At 39.4% G+C, this 19,917-nt stretch overlaps 1 protein-coding gene across 7 annotated transcripts in view; it reads left to right on the forward strand.

Annotated features, from left to right (window-relative positions):
* Positions 1 to 19,917, forward strand: part of LOC136858074 (sentrin-specific protease 1) — a 322,570-nt gene that overhangs the window by 18,203 nt on the left and 284,450 nt on the right. For 6 of the 7 annotated variants that reach the window (XM_067137329.2, XM_067137330.2, XM_067137333.2 and 3 more), the window contains exon 2: positions 10,030 to 10,121. The exons of the other annotated variant lie outside the window; for it this stretch is intronic. In XM_067137329.2, the coding sequence (XP_066993430.1) occupies positions 10,030 to 10,121 (92 nt within the window). The remainder of the gene's footprint in view (positions 1 to 10,029; positions 10,122 to 19,917) is intronic. 7 annotated transcript variants of the gene reach the window in all.

Genomic DNA, 19,917 nt, shown 5'->3' on the forward strand with positions numbered 1-19,917 from the left:
CCCACTCCTAGTCTTTTCCTGTCCCAGCTTTGTCATAAGACCTATCTATGTCGGTGTGATGTAAAGTCAATTATAATTTAAAAAATACCAGTGTGTCCTGCTGCTGTCAACATTTGCTGGAAGTGAACCAATGAGTGAAGTAAAATGATTCTATCAAAAGGAAAGGAAACATGAATTTGTTTCATGCACATTTCTTTATCTTGGAAAATAATCAACACATAAGCCTAGATCTGAATAATTTGCTAGATAGGTGAATGAAAATGAAAACCTACAACCTGTTTTCCAATCTGTGACCGGGTCAGGGATGTAATGAATGAATCATATATATAGGCTATTAGTACGATGGGGTCGCCGCTCCCAAAGTGAATTAATGACTGATAGGGATGCTATGAAATGATAATGGAGAGTGTTGCTGGAATGAAAGATGACAGGGAAAACCAGAGTACCCGGAGAAAAACCTGTCCCGCCTCCGCTTGGTCTAGCACAAATCTCACATGGAGTGACCAGGATTTAAACCATGGTATCCAGCGCTGAGAGACCGACGCGCTGCCGTCTGAGCCACGGAGTTGCTAGATAGTTATCACATAATAATGAGTAGAAAGTAGTATTTCCACCTCTTCTACCATATTCTCGATCTTGCTGTTATCAGTGCATGGATCTTATTCTGGAGAGTGCATGGTAAATAGATATTTATCAAACTCTTAGAATTCAGGTTGAACTTGGAAAAATGTATGTAAATTGGAATATTTACATTGCCAAAGAAGAGGTCATTCGAGTAATGAATCTCGCACTTTTGCCTCCTAAAGTGAGAAAGGGTTAAGTGACTAGGATTCCTCTTCCTTATGTCTGCAAGGACTTCATTGATCATTGGTCTGATGTCATGAAAACAAACCAGCAGTGTAAATATCCTCCCTGCAAGGGATTTACAACCATTAGGTGTAAAAAATGTCAAGTGCCTTTGTGTTTGAAGAAAGTTAACAACTTTCTCAAAAAGTTCCATGTTAGGTAGATAAATGTGGTTCATCATGCATGTGAATTCCCTATATTACACATCACACTACTTAGGAAAATTGGAAAAGAAAAGTTATTATTCTGATTTACCGAGCAAGTTAGCCATGCGGTTAGGGTCGTATAGCTGTGAGCTTGCATTTGCGAAATGGTGGATTCAAATCTCACCGTTCGTAGCTTTGAAGATGGTTTCCCATTTTCACACCAGGCAAATGCTGCAATTGTACCTTAATTGAGGCCACGGCTGCTACTTTCCAAATCCTAGCCTTTTCCCATCTTTGCACTGCTGAAAACATTTGATGTGTTAGTGTGTCATTAAACCACTAGCAAAAGAAAGTCTGATTGAAAGACTTTTGTACATACTTACATATACAGTAATTTAAAAAGTGCATATGTGATCATTCTAAGTATAACTCCGTACACAATGCAGCCCGTTGGCACATTTTAGAGAAGGATAAAAATATCAGGTAACTTGTCAAGAATGGATATTTTTCCTTGATTTTATTCACATTTACCCTTCATTACGATTTTTAAATTTCAAAATAAAAATTAATGCACTGTAGGATTAAACTGCTTTTTGTGATGGTCTTGGGCATTATTGAATTAATAATTTAATTTCTGATGTTCTCAGTTTAGTAGGTCAAATGTACTTTACGAATACTATTTTCATTTCCTCTTCTTTTATCAGAACTTCCTCACATATGTATAAATCTAGAGACAAACATTTACCAGAAAATATTTCTGAATGTAAGGATGGAAAACGAGCACATCTTGAAGACTGAGAATTTCTGTATGTCTTGCAGAACGTGTATGTCTCATGAGACTCTCGAGAAGACTATGCATGTTTCTTACGTCGTGCCGAACACTGAGTGTGATAATATGCTGTGATGTATCAGTCAGTCAGTCAGATGAGTCTGGGGGCAGTTTGGTCTTACTCCAGTCAACCCTCAAGGCAGATAGCTGAATCTATCATTTCACTTTAGCCTGATCCTTCTATTATTTATGGTGAATGGGAAAAGATCTGTGCCCTTCGGCTCGTAATTTATTTGATGTAATATTTTTAGCAAACATTGGTGGCTTCTAAAAGAAAATTATAAGTGTAGGAATATTTCAGTAAATATATGTAATGCAGCAATTGTTCCCAGTGTATTAGTTTTGAAAGCAAAAATACACACGGCATTTCAAGGCAATCAAGCATCAGCTAGTAGCTTTTCTACTTAGCAGGCTGGGTTTGTAGCTGTTCTTTCATTATTTATTATTCTTTTTTATTGCTTGAAGATAAGTAGTTTAATTTTAGTTAAATAAAGAGATCTTATGAAAGACACACAAAAAAGCATAATTCAGAGGAATAACACCACTCTATTTTCATTTAATTGTAAATATTTTGTCACTGAATTCCTAAACTGGATTTTGTTCTATTTCATTTATCATTGCAAATAACAGTTATGTTAATGTAACAAGAACATCCAATATACAGTACAATGAAGGCAAGAATTCTAAGCAAATATTGTGCATGCCTCACAACAGATTAACCAAACATGTTATTCTTTAAAACAGCTACGGTCCCGTACTTTGAGAGAAAATGTTTACAGCACATTGTGACTGGCACATATATTTGGAGAGCACATCTTTACTCACTTTGGCTCGAGACAGGTTATGAGGTTCTCAAGATTTTTGCTGCCGACCTGTAGATTCTTGAGGCAGAAGAATTCCTGTTCTGAGTGATTTGGGCCATAACGAATCCCAACGATCCTCAGAATGCTGTCTAGTTATGACGGTACCATGAAATAGGCCAACTATATGTGGCCATGATTAAACAAAGTGAATATTTTCAGAATGTACAACATAGTGGTTAGCTCAGCTTTGGGCTGGAAAAGTGCATGAATGTGCTGCCTATGACGGCATGCTGCTAACAGAGACTTTTGATCTGTGATCTCATCCTCAATCTATTGATAGAATGCACAACGTTACATTCTGTGTACTAACCTTGCTGTAGGCGATGCTGGAAGTATGACGTCAAAGAGTATGCGATCCTACAGATGCCACGTTGCGGTACCCCGATAAGATAAAGTAACTGGCCAGTCCTTAGTATTATAGGGGTCTGGTCGTCAATTCATCAGTTGCTGCTGAGACTAAGTCCCTTATCAGCACTACTGTGCATGCACATGTCGTTCATTAGTGATAGCATTGTGCAAGCTGTGGTTTGCATTCTTATCAAAGAGTATGCCATTCTACAGATTTAGAAGGTCTATGTTACACAGAGCGCTTGAAACTCAAGTCCGCAAAGGTATTCATTGGTAATTCATCTGGGGTTAGGGGCCGATGAACTATATGCTAAGCCCCTCTAAATTCATCTGGAGATGGACTGCAGTCACATATTCCTGACATATTTTGATGAAATTACCACTCATACACAAGTTGTTGGTTTTTCTGTTGTTATTCCTCATTTCTGCTCTAATATTCCCCTGTATTTCCTCTAGAGTGTGAGGATTATTCTTATAAACTTTTTTTTTTAAATTCCCCACAAATAAAAATTATACACGGTAAGGTCGGAGGAACGAAGGGGCCATGATCCTTTAGCCATCCTCATCTCCACCCTCACATGATTACACTGAGACAATTCTCGTCCTAATTCCTCAAACTCAGCCAGCCATTGCCCATGGTTCACGAACGAGGATGTGACTACAGTAACCCACACCATGAACAATTTAAAAATAAATTAAATACATTTTTACACTTTAGAACTACTTTTTCGTCTAATGTTAAGCTAACATACACTAGCGGCCATAATTCTGGACACTTTTCATAATGCAATGTATTTTTATGTTGTCCTATTTACTTGGCAGGTGATGGGGTTATAACCAAATTAATGTAATGCGTAATATTGTGGCATGTGATTGTATTTATAGTTCAAACATCACGGGCGTTATGCGAGGATAGCATTAATTAATTAATTCCACAGTATGAAACAGTCTCTGCAACGTAACAGTTACACAATATTTTGTGGGGAATCCCTTGCCTTTTATTACGGTTTCAATTCTGCGAGGCATGGAGCCAACTAAGCTTTGAAATCATCTGTCGTTATGACCTTGGACCAAGCCTGGATGATGGTTTCAACAAGTTCCATTTTATTCCTTGGATTTTGACACAAAAAGAGTACTTTCAGTCTGGCCCACAAGTTTTCGATTGGGTTTCGGTCAGGGTTGTTACTTGGCCATAGCAGAATATTAATGCGATGATCTTTCAACCATTTCATGCTCAGTTTTGCAGTGTGGCATGGTGCACCGTCTTGTTGAAAGAAACACTGTCTCTGATGATCAAGGAACAAATTGTTGATTGAAGGCAGCAGATTTTGTTCTAAGATCTCAGTCTGGTATCTTTGGGCATTTAGTGTACCATCTATCACATGTAGTCAACCAACACCATTACTTGTCTTGCATCTCCACACCATCACACTGACTGGATGTTTCATATTAGTTGTTGTGCATTCTGGTAACAAATCTTTGCCAGGTCGACAATGCATGTATTAGATATCATCACTTCCAAATATTGAGAAATGAGTATCATCACTCCAAACTACCTTGTTCCAGTCCACATCAGTCCATATTCTGTGTACCAGAGCCCACTTATGCATTTCTCCCTTTGTTTTGCATTAAGATAAGGCTTTCTTCTTGGCCCCCTAGCTGGCAGACCATTTGCACACAATTTTCTTCAGACGGTTCTGTCAGTAGTGGTGATTCCAGCCCTTCCTTAACATGTTCATTGCGTATTAGCAGAGTGTGACATACCCGCCAACCTGAGCAAAATATTTGTGTGGAACTCTTTAAAAGTTGTAATTATCGAAGTTTTGCACATTGGTAGGACGAGTTCTATCGAACTTGTGGACTTATCCCACTCACGCGCCTGGTGCCCGACCCGCACGGTGGTTAAAATCGAGAAGTAATACTGGTCACGCGCCACGCGCATCGGTAGATTACCGTGCATTATTTACCTCGGATAGCAAACAAATGCATAAAGTATATTGCAGACATAAATATATTCATATTTATACTTCTCTATTACAGAATGACAAACAAAAATGAAATACTTCAGCTAATTGGGTGGGTCTTGTGACGCTGAAGGAACCACATTGTAGGCCATCAGAAAAAAATATAAATAAAATGATAACATAAGCATCACGACACAGTCAAAAATGATTACTGCACGTTCTTTCAAGTTACTTATAAATGTGATGAGGAATAAATGACAATTTAGAAGTTCTTTCGTGTTATACACATATATGATGCAAGAATAAACGACAATTACAAGTTCAGTTCTTTTACTGAACATATTGCAGTAGTGGAATTTATTTATTTCAAAAGCGGAACCACTCGTAATTCTCCTGAAGAATTAATAAACAGAAAATGCAGTGTATTAGCTCGCATTGAAGTGGTCTTGCTGCTCAAAGATCCCATTAATGAATGACGATGTATGACGACAACTCTAGAGAGGAAATATGCGGGAAACTGAATACGCATGCGCAGATACGGCTACGGATGAATCTGCTAGAAGACTGGACTTACACGATGTGTGGGATGACAATTAGAGCCTTTCTTGCCATGCGGGAAACCTGTGATTTACATTTCCTAGCAACCGTCCCATGACGCGCTAGGCGCGTGCTCCACACCTGCTTATAAAGTAGCGTCACGCGCCCAGTGCATGATCCGCATTGAACGTGTTAAACTGTTTTGAAGCACACCGACTGTCTTGTAATGCAAGATGGCAAATTATTCTTTCAGGTTGAGGAGAAAGCGCAGGTTTACGTCAACTTTTAGGACTAGTTTTGCACTCCTGATTAACTTGCAACGTTCCCACACCTTCCTTACACCTGACTTAGTAGCTCCATCACCGAGCCTTGCTGCAATCTCTTTAAAGGTATACCCTTCCTCATGTAAATTTGCAGCTCTACTGCATTTAGATGGTGACCAATCATTCGTTTCTAGGGCGTAGGTGCCATTCTTCACTGAAAGGAAATGTTCACTCACACAGAAAAATGAAAGACTTCTTCAGATTACAGCAAGCAGCACACTAAAGCACACTGGTCACTCAATCTGTGAATGTTACTGACAATGACATCAGCTGCAGTATACCATATGACAAAAATGGGAATGGGAAGGAAATGTGAGCTCAAGAAATGGATAACTTTTTCCCATTCTTTTCTCATCAACTGTGGTACATAACAATGAAAGTAAAATTCCAATAAAACCAACAATGGACATTACTAAGTTGTCATAAACAAGTAACAGTGTTGTACATCATAAACAACTGAAGAAAATCAGCTATATACTCTCAGTAAGTATTTATTCTGTGATGCAGAAATCCAACCTATAACAAAAAGTGTCCAGAATTATGTCTCACGCTTTGACATTGCAAACAACTTACACCAAAAAAAAAAAAAAAAAAAACTTAACAACAGAGCTATTCAGTACAGTTATGAAAATATTAACAAATTGTTTGGTCTTACAACTCAATGGCTACTGGGGAAAGGGTTGAAGGATATACTGTACATGCAAACAAAACAGGTGGATAATCTCACTCTGAGGAGGGGGTGAATGCTGCATACCAGCAAACAAAAGCTTTCTCCTTACAGCTTTGTCTGAATAATTGTAAACCCATGGAAACTATAACAACTTTGAAACTAAAATCAAGTGAAATTGAGAGTTGATATTTTTGAACCTAACCTTGCTGAATTCAGTACAGTATACCCTTGAAGGGCCTTGGCCTACCAAGCTGCTCAGCCCGAAGGCCTGCAGATTACGAGGTGTCGTGTGGTCAGCACAACAAATCCTCTTGGCCGTTATTCTTGGCTTTCTGGACCGAGGCCGCTATCTCACCGTCAGATAGCTCCTCAAATCTAATCACGTAGGCTGAGTGGACCTTGAACCAGCCCTCAGGTCCTGGTAAAAATCCCTGACCTGGCCGGGAATCAAACCCGGGGCCTCCAGGTAAGAGGCAGGCACGCTACCCCTACACCACGGTTCCGGCATGGCCTTCGAAACGTAACTTAAATATATCGAAGCCTGTTTCGTCCTTGAACACATTCACACTACATCGCTCACATTTATACATCTATTAGTGATAAAATTGAACAAAATATAGTAAGAGAAGTAAAAGCCATGCATGTCTTTTTCTTTCATATCTACAGTACTACATAAGCAATTATTTTCACTATTCAGTGGAACAAGCCACCTTAAAATCAGAGAATTTTCTCAGAATGGATACTGAATATAGCAAATATCTGTTATGTTTACACAAGTTTTTCTTTTTCTTTCCGTTTATTACTTTTTGCAAATATTTACATTATTCACTATTGGCTTAACTACTTCACAACCTTACACATCCACACATCTTTTCTCTCTCTTGTTTTAACTCTTCTTGTTGACAAGAGGCTACATTTAATTCTCTTCTCGCCGGGCTGAGTGGCTCAGACGGTTAAGGCGCTGGCCTTCTAACTCCAACTTGGCAGGTTCGATCCTGGCTCAGTCCGGTGGTATTTGATGGTGCTCAAATACAACAGCCCTGTGTCAGTAGATTTACTGGCACGTAAAAGAACTTCTGCGGGACTTAATTCTGGCACCTCAGCGTCTCCGAAGACCTTAAAAAAAGTAGTTAGTGTGACGTAAAACAAATAACATTATTAACATTATTATTATTAATTCTCTTCTCTTACATGCTTCAGTACCGGGATAGGACTAAACTTTAAGGTTTCGGATACTTGACTCAGTCATTGGCCTGAATTATTATACTGCGAACCATGTGATCTTGCCGCGGTGGGGAGGCTTGCGTGTGCCAATGAAGCAGATAGCTGAGCCGCAGGTGCAACGATATCGGATGGGTATCTGTTAAGAGACCAGACTAAGGAATGGTTCATCGAAAGGGGGGTAGCAGCCTTTCGGAAGTTGCAAGGGCGGTAGTCTAGATGATTGACTGATGTGGCCTTGTAATAATACTCAACATGGCTTAGCTGTGTTGATACTGCTACACCGCTGAAAGCAACGGGAAACTACAGCCGTAACTAACTCCCGAGGACATGCAGCTCTCTCTGGCAAGGCTGCAGTTTGTCCCCCCTTTTCAATGTTTACATGAACAGGCAGTAAAGGAAATCAAAGAGGAATTTGGAAAGGTGGTGGTGGTGATTATTGTTTTAAGAGGAAGTACAACTAGGCAACCATCCTCTATCTAACACTAATCAGAGAGAAAAATTGGAAGGGAGCCGACACTTCCAAAAAATGAAGCTATCGGCCAAAGGAAGACAAGGGCCACGAAGGGCGTGAAAATGAAAGACTCCCTAGCCCTCGCAAACCTAATAGCGTCGGGGTCGGAAAAGAACAAGAGTTGACCAAGGGAGGTCGGATAGGATAGATGAAAGTGAGGAGCCTGGCACAAGTAAGTGGAAGCAATGCCAGGACTCAGCTGAGGAGGGCCCCGTGGTCGCCAACCCACGCTCCAAAGTTCAGAGCCCCTGAGGCCCCTTTTAGTCGCCTCTTACAACAGGCAGGGGATACCGTGGGTGTTATTCTACCGCGCCCACCCATAGGGGGAGAATTTGGAAAGGGGATCACAATCCAAGGAGAGGAAATCAAAACCTTGAGATTTGCCGATGATATTATTTTATCTGAGACTGCAGATCATCTTGAGAAGTTGCTGAATGGTATGGACGAAGTCTTCGGTAAGGAGTACAAGATGAAAATAAATAAGTCCAAAACAAAAGTAATGGAGTACAGTCGAACGAAAGCAGGTGATGCAGGAAATATTAAATTAGGAAATGAAGTCTTATAGGAAGTAAATTACTATTGTCACTTGGGTAGTAAAATAACTAACGATGGCAGAAGTAAGGAGGACATAAAATGCAGATTACCACAAGCAAGGAAGAGCTTTGTTAAGAAAAGAAATTTGCTCACTTCAAACATTGATATAGGAATTAGGAAGATGTTTTTGAAGACTTTCGTGTGGTGCGTAGCATTGTATGGAAGTGAAACATGGACGATAACTAGCTCAGAATGAAAGAGAATACAAGCTTTTGAAATGTGGTGTTACAGAAGAATGCTGAAGGTGAGATGGATAGATCGGATCACGAATGAAGAGATACTGAATCGAATTGGTGAGAGGAGATCGATTTGGCTAAATTTGATAAGAAGAAGGGATAGAATGATAGGACACCTAGGACTTCTTCAGTTGGTTTTTGAAGGAAGTGTTGGCGGTAAGAACGGTAGGGGCAGACCAAGGTATGAATATGACAAGCAGATTAGAGCAGATATAGGATGCAGTAGTTACGTAGAAATGAAAAGGTTAGCACAGGATAGGGTGGCATGGAGAGCTGCATCAAACCAGTCTATGGACTGATGACTCAAACATACCGACATCATTTCTCTTTTGATATACTTCCGTAACTCGCACAAAAATCCTCCTGTCCAGACAGACATTTTATTTTTATTTTGTTTCCTTGCTTTAATGAAACCCTGGCTATAATCTTTACCTTGTAATCTGCAGGGCTAAGTAGTGGGTACTTGTCGGGCAGTAGCGCCATGGGGTTTGGTTTGGTTAGGCTTATCAGTATGTTGGTCTCCAAGGTACGTTCATATTACCTTGAAATTGATCTACTGTGATAGCTATGCTGTTTCTAAATTTTACTAAGACATTGAGAAAAATGTTGATATCAGTTGGATTGTACGTGATATTCATTATGGTATATTATGTGTTGATGTGCAATAGTATCTTGTTTATTATAGAATAAAACAATTTATCATACATGCAAGCTGAAATTGAAGAGTTGTTAATCCTTTTGCATCTTAGTTTGGTTGCTGGATATATTGACAAAGCAAGAGTCTGTTAGTGTGGTATGTGTATTAATCTAATAGGTCCAGTCCTCCTCCTGTGATTCCTCTGCATTGATTCAGTAACCTTACTTCCTTTCAAATGCTCTTGACTGTTTTTTAGTGGTATGGATTTGCACAAGAAATCAATTTAAAAATTTTCTTCCAGGAGTCTTGATGATGATGATCTAAGCAGCTTTCCAAAGAGGAGGCGTTTACTTAGTCCAGATGTATTTATTGGACCAAGATTTTCTTCGGATGGTAAGAAAAATTACCATACTTTTATTATATACTCTACTAGTTGTAATACCCGTCGTTGATGGGAGAATCACCTGGCTGCATGATTGCATTTTTCATTTTTTGTCCACCTATCATATTGTTTCCCAAATTCTGAGGCACATAAGTGGACATACCTCTCTCTGTCATCGGTTTGTCTTGACGTTAGTGCTTCCTTGCTCTCTGTGGCCCTTTGCAATTCTGTATTTTTTTTTTTTTCATTATTGCTGCTCTTGATTTGATCAATTCCTCCCGATATAAAAGATAGCCAGATATCCGGTTAATATTTTTTTAAATCTGACTGCTGTATAAAACTACGATCTACATACATTCTATAACTTATTACTTAATTGCCGGCTCTTGGGTGCGGTATTTCTTATTTTTCACTGTATCAGCAAAAGGAATAGCATAAAACTTCTAAATAAATGTGGCTATGAACTATTTTTATGTAAACACAGCTGTAAGAGACACATCAGTCATGGCTGAGTTGAATCGTGGCTGAGAAATGACATAATGGATGCAGAAATATTCTCATGGAACTGGAGTGTTTATCATATAGATAGTATAGGAATGATAGGAGAGGGGGTATTCATTCTGGTGAAAGAAGAAATTGTAAGCAACGAGAAAAGTTAAAGATGGCAAACATGAAATTCTATCTCTTAAGATAACAGGCAACTTGATGTTTTTGGAAAGTACAGACCGGGAAAGGGTGGCGCAGACATGGATTCGGAATTATTTGATAAGATAATTAGCTATGTTGGAAATAATGTGGAAAGGAATGTGATTTTAGCGGGTGATCTCAATTTACCAAATGTCGATTGGGAGAGTAATGTGAATGACAGTAAGCCATGACATGGCAAATAAGTTAATCTAGAAGAGCATTTGAATCAGAAAGTGATCGAACCAACTAGACGGAAGAATATTCTGGATGTGGTGCTGTAAAACCAGATGAGCTTTATAGAAAAACTGAAATAATAGATGGTATTAATGGTCACGAAGCTGTTATTGTCGTGGTTAAAAATAAATGTGATAGAAAGGAAGGTCTTAAAAGTAGACTAATAGGCAGAACTGTATGGCTGATAAAACAGACATGGAGTGTTTAAAAAGTAACTATGATCGGAGGAAAATGGTATATAAAAATGTAAACATACTGTGGGTTGGGTTTAAAGCAATTGTTGAGGAATGTACCTTCAAAGGTGGTAACGAATGGTAAAGATCCATTATATTATAACAAAGAATACAAAAGACTATGAAGGAGGTGCAGGTTGGATAGAAATAGTTAGAAATAGCTGTGGAAGTAACGAGAAATTGAAGGAACTTACTAGGAAATTGAATCTAGCAAAGAAGTCCAAACCAAACCCCAAGGCACAACAGCCCTGAAAGGACCATGGCCTACAAAGCGACCGCTGATCAGCCCGAAGGCCTGCAGATTACGAGGTGTCATGTGGTCAGCACGATGGATTCTCTAGGCTGTTATTCTTCGCTCTCTAGACCGGGGTCACCATCTCAGTCAGATAGCTCCTCAGTTCTAATCATGTAGGCTTGAGTGTACCTCGAACCAGCCCTGAGATGCAGGTAAAAATCCCTGACCTGGCTGGGAATTGAACCCGGGGTCTTTTGGGTGAGAGGCAGGCACGCTACCCTTACACCGCCGGGTCGGCAGTAAAGACGTCAGCTAAGGTTAAGTAGATGGCAGGTATACAGATTTTAGTGGAAAATGGAAGAGTATGTCGTATGTGTAGGTACTTCAAGGCAGAAAAAAGATTCCAAGAAGGACATTCCAGGAATCAGTAATGAATAGGGCAAGGCATTTGATGATTTTGCATCTTTTTTTTTATGAAGGCCAAAATATAGCTTGAGTATATGTACATCTGTTTCATGAATTGACTGATTAAATAAGGGCAATTTGTTAGGGCATTTTTTTTTTTTTTTTTTTTTTTTTCATTTTTTGCCGTTTACAACAGACAGTCATTTTTGGAGCAGTTTATGGTCATTTTTGGCATTTTTAATTGTTTTCTGAGAAGTGTTATATTTTGTTATATTTGGATATTTAATTAATATTATTTATGTTTACAGTACTTGTCTATTATGTTTAACTTAGACAAATAACTTGCTCAAGAAAGAACTTAGACTTGCAACATACCCTGTTGCCACTAGTTTTCAAGGAAAGAGTATTTTCAACTCAATTGCACTTCCAAGAAACATACTATAAGCAGTACCTGCGTCCCCTATATGTAAGACGAATAATGGACTCGCCCAAGCTGGGCATTGTTCCTTATCTTCAGCTAGAAAAGAAGGAAGTCAGTCGCCCGCGTGCTGAGAGTCGAGTGAATTCTTTGTTGACAAGTACTGTAAGATGCCCAAATTTAAAGGAAGTACTATTGTTAAATTAAAACAATTTGTTACACAATATGGAGAAAATATATTTTCCACTGATGGGAAAATATTATTTTGCAAAGTGTGTGATGTGAGAGTTTCAGCAGAAAAGAAGTTTACAGTTGAACAACATGTGTCGCGAGGAAAACATAAACGTGATGTGCAGCAACTTGAAGATAAAAGAAACCGTGGCTTACACCAGACACTACTGGGTGAATCTTCAACATTTTCTCCATTTTGTGAGAAACTGTGTACAGCATTTTTATGCGCCAATATTCCACTGAACAAATTGAACCATCCAAAGCTGCGTACATTCTTAGAAGAGGAGACTGGAAAATCTGTACCAAATCCCAGAACATTAAGAAGAACCTTCGTTGGAAGATGCTATGACAAAACGTTACAAGAAATAAGGATAAGGGTAGGAGACGGAAACATATGGGTATGCATAGATGAAACAACAGACAGTATGGGATGATATATAGCCAACGTTATTGTAGGCATCCTGGAAGCAGGGAATGCTGGTGAACCATTTCTACTACATTGTGAGCAATTGGACAAAGCTAACTGGTCAACAATTAGCAAACAGTTTCACCAGTCTTCGAGGGTATTGTGGCCCGATGGCATTTGGAATGGCAATGTGCCGTTTTTATTAACGGATGCAGCACCCTACATGGTAAAGGCTGCAAATTCGTTACAAGCGCTCTTCTCGAAAATGGTGCATGTCACATGCCTAGCCCATGCGTTACATCGGACCGTGGAAGAGGTACGACATAATTTTCCTGAAGTTGACAAGTTAATTGGGTGCATAAAGAAAGTGTTTTTAAAAGCCTCATCTAGAGTTCTAGCATTCAAAACAGAAGCTCTTGAAATTCCCTTTCCCTTTTCACCTGTTTTGACTAGATGGGGAACGTGGATTGAGGCTTGTTGTTATTACTGTGAGAACTTTGAAGTTGTGAAGAAAGTGGTCGATTCCTTCGACAAAACTGAGGCTGGATCAATAAAAACAGCCCAGGAACTCTTGGCTGCCAAAGAAATTGCAGGTAAACTTTCCTACATAAAAAACAAATTTCGGATCCCTTCCTAATGCAATAACTGCTCTAGAAAAATCCAAAGTGCTACTAGTGGAACAGCTGCAAATTGTGTATAAAGTTGTGAATGATCTGAATCGTGTGTGTGGTAAAGTGGCTGAAGTTGTATCCATGAAATTGAATAAGGTGTTGCAAAAGAACAGTGGGTATAAAACTTTGTGTTCTATTGGCAAAGCATTGTCGGGTGAAAATTTTTCTCTTACCAACTGTGAATTGAATCCGGGAGATATTGCTTGTTTTCAGTATGCACCAATTGTTTCAGTACAAATCGTTACTTGCAGACAATAGGCAATCGTTTTCATGTGAGAACCTACGCAAAGTTTTTATTGTGCATTTCAATTCAAATTTATTGTAAACAGCCACTGAAGTTTGTTTTCTTAAATATTCTTTGGTAATTAAATGACACCTATTTGCTAGGGGAGTATTTGAAGAATATGCCAGTTCTAAAATATTTCATTTTTTTTCACCAGGGGTGCAAAGTGGTATTTACTTTGTTAGTAACAAAAATAATAATTTAAACTTAATGCATTGTCATCCATTAAAATTCTCTCTCAAATCAGCTAATTGTTTCTTAAAGGATTAATAAATAAGTGACTTACGATTAATTTATTGGTCATTTTTTTCAAATTTGTGAGGAAGAAGAAGAGACGTACTTCCCTCATCCTCTCTATTTCCTGGTATTTATTATACTGGTGCATTCCTTTCACTAATGAAGGTTCTGCTATTTACAGAGGTTAAATGAATGGGTTGAGAAAATAAGCTTTTGAATGCCTGAAAACAAACGATTTACAGGGAACAGTATTCTAAATAGACATTTGTGACGGCAATATTTAATTTGTGCAACGTTTTTTGTCTCCGTTGTTTGGAAATTCATTATGTGCTTTTTAAAATGTGTAAATCGCAGAAATTTTGTGTATGTGAGGATCTTCCAAAGGCAGAAGTATTCAGTCAGCAGTATGTAAAGATTGATGGTTACAAGGATAATGTCCAGGTGGAGGTGGTGACTAATACTAAAGTGTATTAAAATTTACCTATGATTATGACTGGAGCCCGGAAGTTAGGCATTTATTTTTGGTTAAAATAGGCAGGCAAAACGGCATGTGAAATACTGAAAATAGGCAGTACTGTAATTAAAATAGGCATTTACTAGGAGTGAAAGCAAAGAGGAATCTCACTCATTATTAATGAAAATTTAAATACTCATTCATTTCTTTATTATCAGTTTATCACATAATTAGCGTACTTTTACTTGGTTACAAGCAACAACAAGGTGCTTTTTCAAAGTATCAACTGTCATAGACAGACACTTGTCAGAAAGATTGTTTTTCATCACGGAAAAGGAACGTTCTACTTCCACTGAAGTGATTGGCGCAAATTTGAAACAAGCTATTTCGGAAGGACACATGTCAGTTAAAACAGAATTTTCACCTTTCAGAACGTCGCAAATGTTCTTCATTTTTTCAATGTTCACATTAGCACTAAGAACACGTTTACACTTTTCACTAACACTGCTTCCTTTTTCTCCTGGTGCTTGCAGCAGTTGATTTACTGCATCTTCAAAGATCGCCATAGATGATACCAGCGAATCATCTCTTTTCTCCAACTTCAAGATTGCTTCCGGTATCACACTATAATGTGCTGTTATAAATGCCAGATCATTGCTGAGCTCTTCATGGTCCAACAACTTTTTTACCTCACGAACTGAAGCAACTTGGTCTACTGATACGGCATGAAGTACCTCACGTATTTTGTCCAAATTGTTGCTGTATTGGAGGCGTCCTCCTAGTCGTATGAGGCCGTCCTGTAGGAAGGGATTGAAGCGTCCAATATGCAGAATTGACTCAGCAGGAAAAGCACCCTCTTCTTCTCGATGGTTCCCATCCATTTGTGAAACTGCTGATGAAACAGACCCATATACGCCTGCATCATTTGGGAGTTAGGATTGTGTTATCGGAGCTACGCAAGGAACTTTGGGTTCTCAAGGCAAGACAGTCAGTCAAGAAGGTCATTCACAGATGTTTACCATGCAAAATTGCCAAGAACCACCGAGAACGTGAAATTGAAGCTCCTTTGTCACCTGCTCGTGTGCAACTCACGCAACCATTTGCCGTCACGGGTGTCGATTTCGCCGGGCCACTTTACATCAAGGTGGGGAGCCGGCCACAGAAATCTTACATCGTCCTCTTCACGTGCGCTACGACAAGGGCTCTGCACCTTGAACTAGCATCGGACATGAGCACAGAGAAGTTTCTAATGGCGTTTAGACGGTTCTGCGGTAGAAGAAGAGTACCCCATACCATCTACTCTGACAACGCGAAGACGTTCCAAGCAGCTAATAAGGAACTGGACATTCTCACCCAACTGTTCACCAGCCCACTCACGAGCCAGCACTTCGCTCACCTTCAGGTCTTTTGGAAGTTCATTGCTCCACGGGCGGCTTGGTGGGAAAGGATGGTCGGAATGACCAAACGGTGCCTGAGAAAAGTGTTGCTACGGTCGCAGGTTGACGAAGACACACTTACAATCTTACTGGTGGAAATAGAAGCCGCCCTAAACTCTCGACCTATTATCCAAGATGGCGGAGAGACACTGACATCAAGCCATTTTTTAAATGGTGAAAAATTGACGACGTTGCCCACTGGTCCAGAGCCCAGTATCCTCAAAGACCTCAGAAAGGTGAGAGTCAGACAAAAGATGCGTGAGGACTTCCTGAAGAGATGGAAGAAGGAATATCTTCTCGAACTCAGGAACTACCATGAAGTCCAGAGCCCGAAAGGAAGATTGACGGAGTGCAGAGTAGGAGACGTTGTCCTTCTTCAAGACTACATGAGACCTAGGCATATGTGGCGGAGAGCTTGCATCACAGAGAGAAGACCCGGACGAGACGGGAAGGTGCGGACACTCATCTTACGGACAGCTGACGGGACCACTATCTGCAGGCCCATACAACTGGTCATCCCCCTCGAGATCGACCAGGGTGGGGAGGATGTTGAGGATTGTAAATAGACGGTGCCCCGCCATCTACCGGGGAGTTTAGGTACTATTCATGTATCGACATATCTGTATCGATTCCGACATTTCTGTATCGAGTTGAGAGAATACCAGGTTCCCCATGTGGTGAGAACTGGCTGTGGAGGTAAAGGGAGCTCTGGTGCCACGTCCTTGAAAACCCGGATTCGGGAGGGTGATTTTAGGAAGATTTTCTTGGTATTCGAAACTAACTTATCCACGTGAGGATACGAACTTCTTATCTCTTCAGCAATTCTGTGCAGTCCATGGGCTAGACATATGAGGTGGAGCATTTTAGGAAAGAGAACTTTCAAGGCTGTAGCTGCTTTTTTCATGTAACGTACCGCATCTGTGACAAAAAGTAGGACATCATCATGCCGTATTCCATCCGGCCAGAGTAACATTAATGAATTTGTGAACAACTGTGCCACTGTGGAACCATTTGCTCTCTCCATCTCTTCTGTCGTCAAAAGAAATACTGATGATAGGTCAGTTTGCTTTGCTTCCATAGTTCCAATGATGATGTTGACCATGTAACGTCCCATTGCATCCGTAGTTTCATCAACGGAGATCCAGATCTTCTTTTCTGCAACTCTGCTTCGAATCCTCTGCAGGGTCTCTTCAAAGGAGATATTCAAATACATTGTTCTTAATGTGGATTCTGACGGAACTACTTCTTTAGTGTACTTCTGCAGAAACGACCTGAGGGATTTATTTTCCAGTTTCCAGAACGGAATTCCGGAGTCCAAGAAAGCTTTACATAGATTCAGGGAAAATTGAGATTGCCTGCTGGATGTTGTAACTGCTGTTGATATTAAATTGATCTTAGGGCCAACAATATTTAACCTAGACTTATGTTTCGTTGTTGCGAAATATTATCTACCAATTTTCTGTCGGTACCGGAGTCATCTCACTATTTGGTTATGGAATCTCTTAGTGGAGTTACCTTCCTTTTCTGCATGTTATCGAGCGACTTCTACTTAGTTTACCTGCTCTCCTGTATGATGGGAAGCGGTACCTGTTTAGCTAGTGTGCGACAGTGTGTATCGGCGGATGTCACTTATTTTTAAACCACGTTGTGGCGAGGTCCCTATGGACAACTGGTAGTGTATGATGTTTGGTCATTGCTCAACCACCTTCCGGTTGGTCATCTAATTGGAGGTATTTTATTACCTTTCTTGATTTAATTGGGTGCAATTACAGAAGGTATACCTTAGGAATTTTTGCAAAATTGGTTGGTAATGTGACTTCTGAGTTAAATACCCTCCTGAGGTTTTTATCGAAACCATCCCTTTTCTGTACTTCCCTTGGTGTTCATAGTAGAGTTGTGAGTTAACTATCTTCCATCATTGCATTTTCCTTTGCTTTGTGTTCCTCAGTAGATAGGTTGTCGATGACAAACTGTAGTGCTCCCTACACCTAATAGTACTAGAGGTCTCCAACTGATTCTGCCTGGGTTACCTATTTTCCTCCCACTAGAAATAGTGATACAATCGATTTGACCTCCTGAATTCAAGATATCTGCTGTATCTGGCTGGAATCCTACAAGTTGAGCTTCAGTAGAATAACCTTTCCTAAACCCAAACTGCTTTCTATTGAATCAGTTATTAATTTCCCAAAAATGTCTAATATAATCAGAAAGAATACTTTCCCAAAGCTTACATGCAAAGCATGTAAAACTTACTGACTGATAACTTTTAGTTTCATGTCTATCACCCTTTCCTTTATACACACGGGCTACTACAGCTCTCCATTCATTTAATACAGCTTCTTCAAGAAAACAATAGTCAAATAAGCACTTCAGATATGGTACTATATCGTAACCCACTGTCTTTAATATATCCCTAGAAATTTTAGGAATTACAGAGCTCTGCTTTTCTAGTTTTGTCGTAGGTACGACATCGTAATTGGTGTAAAACCTTCAATTAGTATATTTAGTATATTTAATACATTTTAATTAAAGTTTATTTAATGCTAAATTTCTACCGCCTTCGACTATATGGATTTCAAGGTTAAGCTGATACACAATACATATTTGAGGTTATACAATTTTATACTACATATTTGCAGGAAATAGAGAGGATGAGGGAAGTACGTCTCTTCTCCTTCCTCACACCCCTTCTGCTGTGACAATCCGTAATTACCTGGTATTCCCGATTTCAAAATGATAAGATAATGCAGAGGAAGGGAGGAAATCACTTCTCTCTAACAGGTCAAACATAAAAGAAGCTGTTAGTCTACTGTTGAACTTGTTAAAGGCAACTTGGGTGTTCGCGCTGACTATTTATCATGCCGAAATTTTCATCGTTGCGTGGTAAATTATATGGCTATGTTCGCGAATTCGGTTCGGATACACTTTCTACTGATGGAGCTATACTCTTTTGCTAAATCTGTGAAAAATCTGTTAATCACGAATCCAACCAAAACACAGAGCGGTAGATGTTAAATCAATAATATCAACAGATATTAGAAAATACCACTGAGGGGAGGGAAAAAAAAAAAAAAAACACCACCATAGACGATAGGTTAAGTTAAATTGAGCTTTACAGCATCGCAATTAAAATACTGATGACGTCAGAGTAAAAGGTTATCCGGGTAAACACCAATTACTTTCACCAAGACATATAATCCTGCACGAGTTGCAGATATACACCAAATTAACAATTTCCATCTCCACCAGGACACAGTGGTTCGATAATAAGGTGCCCAACCACCCACCAAAACGCCACGAAACAACCAACTATAAAACTCCGAACCCCAAAGGACATGCTTTAACCCACCAAAAGACCAAAGGATCAATACAATCCTCAACGACATGCCATAAATTAACCTAAATAAAATCAAGATACAAGTTTCACTATGACCAAACCCAGGATTAGTAAACCAACCATTGCGATAAAAGAAGATGAACATCTCAGGCTAACAATCCTTTCTTACACAACACAACATAATACCAACAGGTGGAAGAGGTTCACCTACTACCCAACTACATGCAATCAACAACTCATACAGAACAATATGCTACATTAATAGGTTACCAATACCAAATAAATATTTTAACCGTATAGTGATTACAGTAGTGCATAAAACCAAGTATCACAACACTGATGTACACCAAAATAGATAACGTTATTACAGATAATAGCAGAAAAATATTTTAAGCAATTCAAATTTCGAAAATAGATTGATTACTAGTCTCGACACCAGGAATTCTACAAGAGATGTAAGGCTCAGGATAGAACTTACTTAAGATAAACACACCTCAGTCGGTGTCAGGAATAATTACAAGGAGGACAACACAATTATCA

This window comes from Anabrus simplex, chromosome 1, assembly GCF_040414725.1.
Source record: "Anabrus simplex isolate iqAnaSimp1 chromosome 1, ASM4041472v1, whole genome shotgun sequence".
NCBI classification, from domain to species: domain Eukaryota; kingdom Metazoa; phylum Arthropoda; class Insecta; order Orthoptera; family Tettigoniidae; genus Anabrus; species Anabrus simplex.